Here is an 11,741-nt window from a genome sequence, read left to right as displayed (position 1 = left end):
TGGAGGATTGGTTGCGCTTGTCTGCCTGTCTGTCTTGGGCTGCGTGGTTTGGTTAACCCGAATTTGATTTGGTGAAGAGCCTCCCGATAAGGCTTCATTTGCGTCTTCTGCTCACGGTGCTCCAGCCAGGCTCCTGGTGTTGCTGGTGCTGCAGCTGCTGCTGTTGGTGTTGTTGTTGCTGCGACTGCTGCTGTCTGGCGTTGGAATTGTTGCGTGTTGAGGTGTTCGATGGTGGAGCGCCACAAGCAGAGGACGCTGCAGCGTCGTCTCACTTTTTACCGGGAGGCGCTATTGGTTGGCCACGCTCCTTGCCGCGCAGCTTGATGCCAAGCACCCGCTCCATTTTTCCGAGTATCAAGTTGTTAGGAATGCCGCGTCCGGCCTCGTAGTCAGTTATAACCTGCTGCTTCTCACAAATTTTCTGCCAACCGAAAGGAGAAGGAATCAAATTTTGAATGAGTTCTTGGGCTGAGGAGAGAGCAAGAGATTGAGAACGTACAGTGGCCAAGTCCTTCTGGCTGAGACCCTTGTTCTGACGTCCCTGTTGGATGATCTTGCCCACGTCAAGCGGTATCTTGTCGTGGCGCAACTCCTCAGTCTCGCGGTCCAGCTTGGCAGTGTTCTTGGTGGTCACATGCTGCTTGTTGGTGCCAGCACCATCTGTGGATTGGATGACAAAATCAATAGCAGATATAGATCGGAACCGTGGGCGAGTGTTGATGGTTGAGTGGAAACTAGGCCAAGCAGAAAATAGCCCCCCAATGCAGATTACTGCGCCTTGTGAAATGCGGTGGGGCGCCAGTAATGCCACGCAACACATCATCACCGCAATTGCAGCAGGAGGTTTTGTTGTTGTGATTAGGTTAGGCCGAGCGTCAAGTACATGTGTGTTTGACTGTGTGCAAAGGGGTTTTTGGGGCCAACCGGGGGCCGGTGATTCCCGGCCCTACTCACATTTTTGTTGGGTGTCCACGGCAACACCTTGGCGGCGAGCCTGATTGACCGCCGACTCAGTTTTTAGGGTAGACGACTTGGGAGCCTTCTTCCGCAGAACTGTAACAGAATCCCAGTCTGACATCTTTGATTTCGTATGGTTTTTTTTATGGCCAGGCACGAGACGTGTTTAGAGAGAGAATGGTACAACAATTATGAATGAATGTTGCTCGACTCTAGTTGCACGCTTTGACAGGACTTACATTGACTGCTTCACTTATGTTTTACTTTCTTTTATTATTAATTAAAACTATAAATTCCAGAACTATCTGAATTTGTAGGTTTATGTGTCAGTGTGACCGCGGAATTATACCGATAGACCCTCGGAAATATACCGAGATATACCCTTGAATTTTCAATATATACTGTATATATACGGTAAATCTTAAGTAATATTCCACGATTTGGATGTTCTATTAGATATTATTAGCTAGTTAGAAGTCTCCACGCTAACTATTTTTACATCCGATATATCAATCAATTCTTTAGCAGAAAACGTTACGTGATCTCCCATGTTGTGAGAGAGAAATATGCCTTCAAAAGAGGGGGACAATTACCCACGGAAAAGAGAGAGACTCCTCGAGGGTCATTTCCTATATCTCTATCCCATATTATATACCCTAAACCCTATTTATTACAGAATAGATCTCAAGAAGGGAACTTAATATGAACCCAAATTCGGAGTCAAAATATCCATATAATATACCAGGTATACCTGGTATGTGTGTAGTGTGACTGACCATCGGAAATATACTGGAATATGCCAAAATTGAGAAAATATATTAGTGAGTGAACCAGTTTAACCCGCTGAACCGCCCTCTACTTAAACAGGTGAACAAGCTGGATAAAACCACGTTATATATTAAATTTTTTTAAATTGATCTTGTAAATTGGATGGATTTTACTTTAAAAAGAGAGGGAGGATATATTTTATCTGAACTTCGCTTCATTTGTTCAAGTTCATTTCAAGTGTTCAAGTCTGGTCGACAATCGGTTAACCCATGCAAACTGTGCAGCCAACGGTAAAATGCTGATAAAAGCTAAACAAATTACGTATTAAATGTCTAGAAAATCACTGAAGTGAATCAATAAGTGCAGGTGTACGTATTGGCGTCGCACGGGACGTACTTTTGAACATGTTGAACACAAAAACGGCACCGAGGACGTCACAAGAAGATTGTTGACGTGATTTATAATGGATCGAAGCTACTTGAGTGGCCGAGAATTCAAAGAAATGACAAAACTCAAGTACTAGCAGGACGGGCCCGGGACTTCACTGTGGTCAGTTTTTCTCCTATCACGGCGATTTGGCAAACAGTCCCAAAACAAGATTACCCCTCGCTATCTAGGATGCAGCCTTTGCGTAAGTACGTATCTACTCGAGATCTATACTATGTGTGTGGAGGGAGGCATGTTCCACTATATTTTGAGGAGGCTGATTAGTTGCAATCAGTTAAACGATTAAACTTGAACGTCTGCCATTGCTCGTTCTATTGTTTGTCTTATCAAAGTGTTCCACTTATACACGTGTACAAATGTAAGTTACACTAACTGTACATCTGCTCTACATGCATTGCTACAGAACACCCAGATTATCATTTCCAGCCTCTCTCTCTCCCTCCCACGCCTCTCTCTCACCTTTGGCTTTACCTGACTTCCCACGCTTACCCACACTGCGTTATATGCAGGTAGGTAAGGCAGCCTCTCGCTCTTGTCCGTTTTTATAAGAATTCCGTAGTTACAGTTGAGTGGCATACCATTTCCATACCCTTCAATGGATATACCTTGGTTCTCACACTACATCGATAGACGATGGACAACATAAGGCTGCCGATTTCGTCGCGGGCTTTATTTCCATTTTGAACGGGTTCGCGTGCGGTTTAGTTATTTGTACGTTAAATTGTGGCAAACGAATCGGCCAACTTAACAAATTCTACAGTCAAAACAGTGCGCATCAACTAGGTGTGTGCCAAATCTATATAATTGTTGTGTGTTTGTGTTTGTGTCGATAAAGAAATTGAGTTACATTTCACATAAAATTCGAATAATGAATACAATTTACGAAGCATTAACTGTCTGCCATTTGAATGAGATTCCCCATTAACATCCGCAACAAGCAAGCCATAAATAAAGCGCTCAAATTGTTGGAATAGTTTTTGGCGTTTAATTGAACCATTACAGAACTATTAGAAATGAGGCAGATAGCTGCGCTCCCGCTCTCTGTGGGACAGATGTTCTCTCGCCTGTCAGCTGTACCTGCACCTGCAGCATAGACGCCGTCCAAGCCAATTTTGTGTTTATTTTCGAACGATCGCAGCGTTAGAAACTGACTTGAGTGGGAAACCTGTTCGGTTCGGCAATCATTAGCTATTGTCAGCTTATATAAGTCCTACAGTATGAGTATTTTTCGTGACTTTGTGATGAGCTTAACAAAATGCTTACCCTAATATGAGTAGGGCTCGCGGGCTGCCCTCGCAGGTGTTTTGTCTTCATTTTGCATATGAATGAAAAATTCTGGAAACATGAGTGGTGCGGTGTGCGGTGTGCGGTGTGGTGGCAACATTAATCAGCTTTTGGTAACAAATTTGTTTTCTTGTCTTGTGTTTTTTTTTCCGTTTGGTTCTTTATGTTCCTTTCGGGTTTCCATTTCCACGCAGCGTGGGATTTTAATTTTTGTGTGTTTATGCCTAAAAAGAAAGTTGGAAACAGCCACAGGAGGAGGAGAAGGAGGAGCAAGAGGTTGGATGATCTAATCTGAGATCTCAGTTATCTGTTTTCTGCTAGAAATGTCTGTGAATTCGCGTTTTTGTTGAGTTAGCAATCAAATTAGCAGCTGGGCAGACAGTTGCTTCGAGCCAGTCCCCACTCTTGACGGACTCTGACTCGAAAAACGAGGCTAGGGCCCCGGAGCTGCTGCGTTTTGCACGCGCTTCAAAAACGCAACCCAAAAAACAATCAAAATAATTAGCCGGACAGCGGACACAATTAATCTAAGCTCGTGGCATTACATGAAAAGCGGCACAAAGAGAAGCAAATTACACATACAAATAGTTGACACAAGTGTCCTCGTCCTCCTACATCTTGGAGGAGCTGCTCCCTTGGAGGATTCCCAGATTTACGATTAGGCCACGCGACGACGTAGGGGCAGGGCTCGGCACGCTAGGCACATTAAATATTTAATTTATTTGTATGCCCTTGCCGCTGAGGGTTGTACGATTGTGACTAGAATGTTGGCACAGACACGCAGGGACAGCAGATGCAGATTAGCTGCCAGCTCCCCCCCATAAAGATCTCAATCAAACGACTTCAACTTTGGCCTATAGAAGTCGTGAGTGCTCAGATCGGGATCACAATATCAGACAACTTTCCAGGGTGTTAAAGGGTATCAAATATTCGTTTACATTTCCCCCCTACTTTCCACTAAATGTGTGTACAAATATTTTGTGTTACAACCGATTCTGGAATTCTCCTGCGGTTTGGCTTGTTGACGGCTTCTCGGTCTCTGGTCGACGACACTATTTGCCCTGGCGGCTACCTGGTGGTGGGGTGGGGAGGTTGTCTAGGCCCAGCCCTAAGTGGGCCAACTACCTCCGAAAAGCAAATGTTTGAGAACAACAAAGAGTGACAGAGAGAGAGAGAGAGAGAGAGAGGGAACCAAACCGGTTATAGACACAAAAACGTCAATTCGATTCTTCTCTGCTTTGCTCTCTCATTCTCAGACTCCTCTCCCTCTCTCTCTCTCTCTCTCTCTCTGTCTCTCGCTCGCTGTGACGCGATCTCTTGCGCGTTTCCCCCCACCAACACTTGTGGGTTTCCGCGCACTCGCTTCAAATAAATTGCAGCATTTGTCAAAAAGTTGCTCCCTCTTGACTTGGTGCCAAAAGCATTTCGGCATTCATTTCCCCCCTGCCGCTGCTCACTTAACCTTAACCGCGGAAAAGCAGAAAATATAAAATACAAAAAAGACTTTCCTTTCATTTCAAACAGAAATAGTTGCGTTTTCGGGCCGGGCCCGAGGCACTTTCGTTGATTTTTAATGGGAATTAGTTAATATATCATTAGAGGCGAAGAGCGGTTCTATTTTTGGTCAGACAGATTCCGCCTGCCAAAAACTCGCAACAAAATATTTGGAAAACTCTTACAAAATTCCAAGATGGGGAAATATCTGCGTGTGCCTCTGCCCCTACCCTAGCCACACTTGCCTCGTCCCTGAGGTCAAGCCAGGCGGCATAATTCAGACAATTTTCCAACAAACAGAGCAAGACCAAGACTCTGGTCGGGCAGCCCAGACAGATCTCAGATCTGATGTAATGGGGAGAAGGTCGCCACGGGCATGGGCCCCCAAGTAATAAATTAAACACTTTACGCGTTGTTCTCTGTGTTCTCTGTGTTCTCTGTTTCCCATTAGACATTCTCTGGGGAGTACCCTGGAGGGATTAGGAGGAAGAGAGAGACACCGGGAACGCTGGTTGAATATTAAGATTCCAGATTCTTGTCCTTGTCCCTAGAATATTTTATGCTCGAAATGAATGCATGTTCCGGTCGATCCGCCACTTCCAGGCACGGTTTAATGGCCATTCATATAGGGAATATATTCATGATAAAGACTGTATGTATGTGCCGTTTTCCGTGGACGTGTTGGGGATTTTTAAGTGAATTGCGCTTGGAGCATCGTTACGATAATTGGTGGTGGACTCGACTCGCGGCACTCTCGACACTCATGGCAGTCGCAGCAGCACAGATCCGAGTACAAATACGAAGAATATTTGCTAATTAATATGCAAACTGCACACGGCAGCTTTGTGCTTTGATTTTCCTCCGTTGGATAGTTTGGAAATTGCGCGACAATTTTCACAGCAGCACGCGAAACGCTCTGACGTTGGCCACAAATTGAATCGCAAGCGTCCGCTGCTCCACATCCACATCCATCCAGCTGATGCTGGACTGGAGCATCAGCATTGCTTCATTTCGATCAGAATTATATCACTTTCACCGCGGGGAAAGTTCAACGATCTTTTGATCAATCAATCTGCTGGAGGGGATCTGGATGTGGGTCGCAATCAATTGGTAAAATGATGAATCTGATTTCATTTGGGCACTCGACTAATGGCAATGACTTTTGCTGTGTCTGTTCTGGCAGTGGGCATTCTGCTTTTGATTTATGTTACGCTCTAAATAGCCCAGCGAAAACCATAACCACAACCAGCCGGGGCATTGGCCAAATATCACGCACGCTCCTACACAAATAGTATCATAAATATTATTGAGAGATTAAATTGGTTTCAAATGTTTGTGGGATATCTTGGGTCTCCTCGGGAGGAGGCGGTTGGAATTGGAATTTTAATTTCGCATTGAGAAAACACCACAGAGAAAACGAACAGACACAAAGGCAAGGCATTCAATTGATCAGGGGAGTGGGTGCACAAAAAGTGCATCCAATGGAGGGGCGCGAGGTCGAGTCATGCAATTGTTTGCACTTGAAATTCAAAGATGCAAAAGATCCAAAGATGGAAATGGATGAGCAAACTCGATGTGTGCTCTGCCGCTCCTCAATGACAGCAAAGATCGCTTGGTGGAGGGGGCATTTAATTATAAATTCCCAGGCTAATTGCAGCTGTCAATGCAATGCCCCAATGACGTCACTTTGCGGCAGGGCAGCAGCTTCTCCTCTCGTGGGGCATGGGGCAACAGGTTGCAGCACAGTCTAGTGTAATTGTGAGTAATTTTTTGTTGGGGGGAAAGGCAATGGCAATCGATCGAGGATGATGCAAACAAAACACGATCCAAACTAAACACAAAACAGAGAGCACTGCCACGATGTGGCAGCAGCACACAGAATTTGTTTCGTTCTATTTCTGGTTTTTGTGTTTCGGCTACAATTTATTTGTTTTCATTCTATTTTCTTTTTGTTTTGTGTGTGTCTGTGTGGCTGTTTTGACTGGCAGTCAGACTGGATTTATTTATTTTGCAAGCTGGCTTCGGGCTTTCTACCAAATGCATTTTTCAAATTAAAAGCCAGCAGCAGAGGCAAAAGCGGAAAAATAAAACCAATTCATTGTAATTCGATTTGATAGTTGAAACAACATTCCAAGAACATTCTCTAATATGAGTTTAGGCACGAAATTCAGCTGAAATTCAATAAACCTTTTTGTTTTACTCACTGTTTTTTGTGTACACATTTTATACACAATTTGATTTGATTTCGCAGGCGATTGAATGGCGGGGCAATAATTGTGGCAAGCGAGACAGAGCCCAAAGAGCGATCAAGTGCGATGGGGAACTACTTAATGGATACTAGAGAGTGCCATAGAAGATGATTCAGAGAGAGAGAGATCTCAGGGAAGTGCATAGAACGAAGACCCTGCGAATGTCGCTTTCAAATGTTCTATAATCTTTCGCTTATCTTTCCTTGCTCTTGCCTGATCGATCGATCAATCGATGGGGGTGTCTGGGGTGAAGTTCGAGTTAGAATCGGCTCAAGTTACACTCAAATTACATTCGTGTCAGTGTCGCTTAATGAGCAGCCTATTGTCACACAGCCACACATCAGACCCTGTGGCTGGCCCGAACCCTTCTTGTTTGATTAATCAATGCTGGGGATGTGGATGCGGGCATCGGTCCCATGCCAGCGCCCATCGGCCATCGCCCATCGGCCATCGCCCATCGGCCATCGCCCATCGGCATGCCATGATGCTTTGATGCTAAATTGAAACATTACAAACAACTTTTATGAGCCATGCCCCTGCCCCTGCCCCTGCCCCTCTGCACTGACCTAATTGAGGTGATTGGCGGGGGGAGAAGGGGCTATGACGTTGGCTTCAAGGTGCCATTTTGCCACGTGGAGGAACTGCAGCGATTTGTCAGAAAAGGAGCGAATCATTAGCCTAATTTTTAGGGCATAGAGTTGAGGTGCCATTTATGTGTGTGTTGTGTGTGTGTGTGTGGGTGCGTGTGTGCTGGCATTTCCTTTGACTGACTGAATTTCCATTCGGTGCTTCGATTCTGTGGCCAGGCAGGCCCCTCCTTGATAGTCGTCTTGCCAGACGCCAGCGAAGCAATTTAAATGCCACACCTATCCTGTGGGGTGTGGGTTGTCGGGGGTTATGGCATTCCTACACACACACACACACACACACACACACACACTCACACATATGACACTCGTCCTGTTCCCTGTCCATTAGGGCTGGGCGACAGTTCAAGGATGTGCACAACCCTTTGGCTCAACTCTCTGTCTGACTCTCTCTCTCTAGGGACAACCACAAAATGCGTTTGCTGCTGCTGCTGCTGGTGCCACTGGTGGCACCTTACCTCCAGGTGGATGGACAGGAGGACTATTGCTTTGGCAAGGACTCGGACAGGCCGCAGACGGCGCAGTTTTCCTCGAAGACAGCCTACCAGATCGTGAAGAGCAGCAACATTGACAAGCAGTACCTGGTGCCCGGCTGCGAGGCCAAGAAGATGTGGATCTTCCACAGGCACGGCACCAGGCTGCCCAAGTCGGGCACCATCAAGAAGGCCTCGCGGCTGATGGAGGTGAGCGGAGGATACTCCACACAGTTTGTTTGCCGCAGCTTAATCTTTCCTCTCTACGCAGCTACGTGACCAAATTGTGAAGAACTATCGAGAGGCAAAGACCAAGCCGGAGACGAATGCTCTGTGCACCGAGGATCTGATTGCCATTCAGCTGTGGAAGGGCAACAGCAGCATCACGCCCGACATGGACGAGTTCCTGACCAGCCAGGGCTACGACGATCTGCGCGGCACGGCCAAGCTCTATCAGCGCTACTACCCCAGCATCCTGCCCCGGGACTACAACGACACGTACTACCAGGTGAGAGCGGAGCGAGAGCTTAAGCCTTGAGGCATCTCCACAATAATCATTCCGACTTGCCCTGCAGTTCCGCCACACGGACACACAGCGGACCACGGAGAGCTTCAAGGCCTTCGCCGAGGGTCTCTTTGGCACGGGGAACGCCGCCCATCCCGTGGACATACCCAAGGAAGATCTCCTGCTGCGCCCCTACGACTACTGCCAGTCCTACAAGGAGCTCAACTACAAGGGCGCGGGCTCCGAGCACCAGAAGTACACGCAGTCCGCCCTGTGGAACAGCACCCTGGCGGACATCTCCACGCGATTGGGGTGAGACTTTCACGCTCTCTAGCCCATGGCAGGCAGTAACGAATTCTCTTTGGATCCTGCAGCTTCCTGTACACCCTCGACCAGGCGGACATCCTGCTGATGTACGACACGTGCCGCTACGAGCAGGCGTGGCAGGTGGACCGCACGAGTGTCTGGTGCGGCGCCTTCCTGCCCGAGCAGGTGACCGTCTTCGAGTACGCGGAGGACCTCAAGTACTACTACGGCTCGGGCTACGGCTTCGAGGAGGACACGGCGCGGCTCAACTGCCGCCTCGTGCAGGACATGCTCACGCACCTGAGCAACCCCGTGTCGCCGCACGTCATCGCCCACTTCGGGCACACCACCGGACTGCAGACGCTGATCACGGCGCTGGGCGTGCGCAAGGACGACATCAAGCTGCGGGCCGACAACTACAACAGCCTCACGAACCGCCGCTGGAAGACGAGCATCCTGGGCCCCTTTGCGGCCAACTTTGTGGCCGTGAAGTACGACTGCCCCGCGGCCCTGGACAAGGAGAAGGCCGTCTTCTTCCTCAACCAGGACGCCGTGCAGCTGGACTGGTGCAGCGTCGGCCTGTGCAACTGGTCGGAGGTGCTGCATCGCTACAAGACCCTCGCCGATGCCGACTGTGATGAGTACTACTGCCGCTCCGGTGCCGCCTCACTGGCTGCTACTACCACACTCCTGGCCTCGACCCTCCTCGCTGCCTTAGTCTACTTAATGCATTGAATCTGAGCCGGATTTGTGTTAGTTTTTAATGTTTGTCAAATGTACAAAGTTCGTACCAAATGAGGAGGATGGCAGCATCATCGAGGGATGTCTTTCAAGTATTTTTCGATTTACATTTTTCTACTTTTAATCCAACCTCAGCAGCAGCACCTCTCCACACACACACACACACACAATTTGTAACTCTTACGATTGTTTTTCTAAATGCTTAACGTACCGTTGCAAGTGCTACAGTCAACCAAATAGCTTTATATTAATTAAATAAAATGATTAATTATTAAATTCGTTTGAAATTGAAAACATTTAGCGCCAAAGTGCAAGCAGCGCGAAACTGCTTGCATGTGCTGTTAAGCGCTAAAGCAGTGTTTACTTAACAGTGCCATAACATAGTTCAGTTCCACAAAGAGAATGAACTAGTTTTTGTCGCTTCACAACACTGCTCGTTTGCTCGCCTTTTGCGGCAAATTCAAAAACAATTTCGCCAAAAACCAGTCTCAGCTTAGACAGGTGGAATAATTCGAAATTAATTACATTTCCGGCAGAAGTGCAGAAGCATAATCAGTGAGGTGAACCACTGTATCTGGGGGTCCACGCCCTGCCACTGCCACTTCGTGACAGGCCCCTTTAAAAGCCGAAAAAGCTTTGCCAAATCCTTTGGGGTGTGAAAATGGGCAATTTTTAAAGTCTTCTTTCCTGCCGTATCTGCTGTGGGGGGAGGGGGGGTGTCCTCTGGCTGTAGCTGTAGTTGTAGCTGCCTGCCGTGCAGTGTCACGTGTTTCCTGTTAAATGCTCTAATGATGGGTATTAGGCCAGACTAAGTGCCACTCATAAGTGCCGCACACGCACCTGACACAAGACACAAGACACAAGACGCTGTGGCTGCTGGCCCTCTGCCTTGTGCCTTGTGCCTTCTGCCTCTGTGTGGATGGATCCCTGCTCCAAATGCGAATCCTGCGCGCCCCACCTTTGACTTTCACATCGAAATGTACGCAAAATGCGTTTTTTATTTCACTGTGGACTGGCCATCCCCCGCTTCTGGGGTGGAAATAGTCCTGCGGCTGGCTCTCCACTCACGCTAGTTGCGCCAGCAGCGTACGTGTGCCACACATATGCCACCCCTCCAGCCTCTGATATCTCTGATTCAAGGACACGCGCAGGACACGGTGCTCCCCCGAGTTGATGCTTTTCCTCTAGTTTTCATTAGTTTAAGCGACTTCCACGACTGCTGGAAACATTTTCCATCCATAATCCATGTGAGCTTTCAACCTAGAGCCGTAATAATCTTTGCCGTCTACAACTAGATAGAAAATGAATCCAAGTTCAACTCATCCTCATCCTCATCCTCCATTTGCTCATTTGTATTTTTCACTCGATTTTAAGGCACAAAACACACACTTGATCCGGGTCCATCTCTGCTGTCTGCTGTCTGCTGCAGAGAATCAAGGAGCAGCTCGTTAATGGCCGCTCATTTGGGTGTCAGTGAGCTATGAATAAGCAACGAATACCCAACCCCATGCCAGATGAGAGTTTTGTGGCCTCTGGTCAAAGCAGCACCAGGCAGCGGGGCAAAGTCTGGCAGCTGGAAGACCCAGCTCTCTGGGTGGTCCGGGGTAGCTGGCGCTTTGAAGTGCGGCCAGGTAATTGGTTAATTATTAGGCCATGCTTGCTAGACGGCATACAGTAGCAGCAGCAGCAGCAGCAATCTCGGATTACCGCTCCCTGCGACCAGCAGCCCAGCCGTTATGGACACAACATTTTCGCATCACTAATTAGAGAGTTAAAACCTAGCAGCAGCAGCAGCAGGATGGGCATCAGGCATCGTCAGGCTTGTGTAACATGATTCTGTGTTGCGTATACGCAACGGGGCACAAAACAG

At 47.7% G+C, this 11,741-nt stretch overlaps 2 protein-coding genes across 2 annotated transcripts; one reads left to right on the top strand and one right to left on the bottom strand.

Moving 5' to 3' along the window:
- Positions 1-30: 30 nt before the first annotated feature.
- Positions 31-1,348, bottom strand: LOC117589081 (endothelial differentiation-related factor 1 homolog). The gene is given in 4 exon segments (XM_034280717.1): positions 31-421; positions 500-660; positions 955-1,078; positions 1,197-1,348. Coding segments are annotated over 3 exon segments (612 nt in total). The 5' UTR covers positions 1,197-1,348; the 3' UTR covers positions 31-94.
- Positions 1,349-2,829: 1,481 nt separating this feature from the next.
- Positions 2,830-10,147, top strand: LOC117589181 (multiple inositol polyphosphate phosphatase 1). Its single transcript, XM_034280904.1, has 5 exons — positions 2,830-2,955; positions 8,247-8,529; positions 8,591-8,827; positions 8,895-9,136; positions 9,199-10,147. Exons 2-5 carry the CDS (start codon positions 8,260-8,262, stop codon positions 9,863-9,865), a joined length of 1,416 nt encoding a protein of 471 aa, XP_034136795.1. The 5' UTR covers positions 2,830-2,955; positions 8,247-8,259; the 3' UTR covers positions 9,866-10,147.
- Positions 10,148-11,741: the final 1,594 nt, after the last annotated feature.

This window comes from Drosophila guanche, unplaced genomic scaffold (assembly GCF_900245975.1).
Source record: "Drosophila guanche unplaced genomic scaffold, DGUA_6, whole genome shotgun sequence".
NCBI classification, from domain to species: domain Eukaryota; kingdom Metazoa; phylum Arthropoda; class Insecta; order Diptera; family Drosophilidae; genus Drosophila; species Drosophila guanche.
This window is presented reverse-complemented; position numbering and strand designations above follow the sequence as displayed.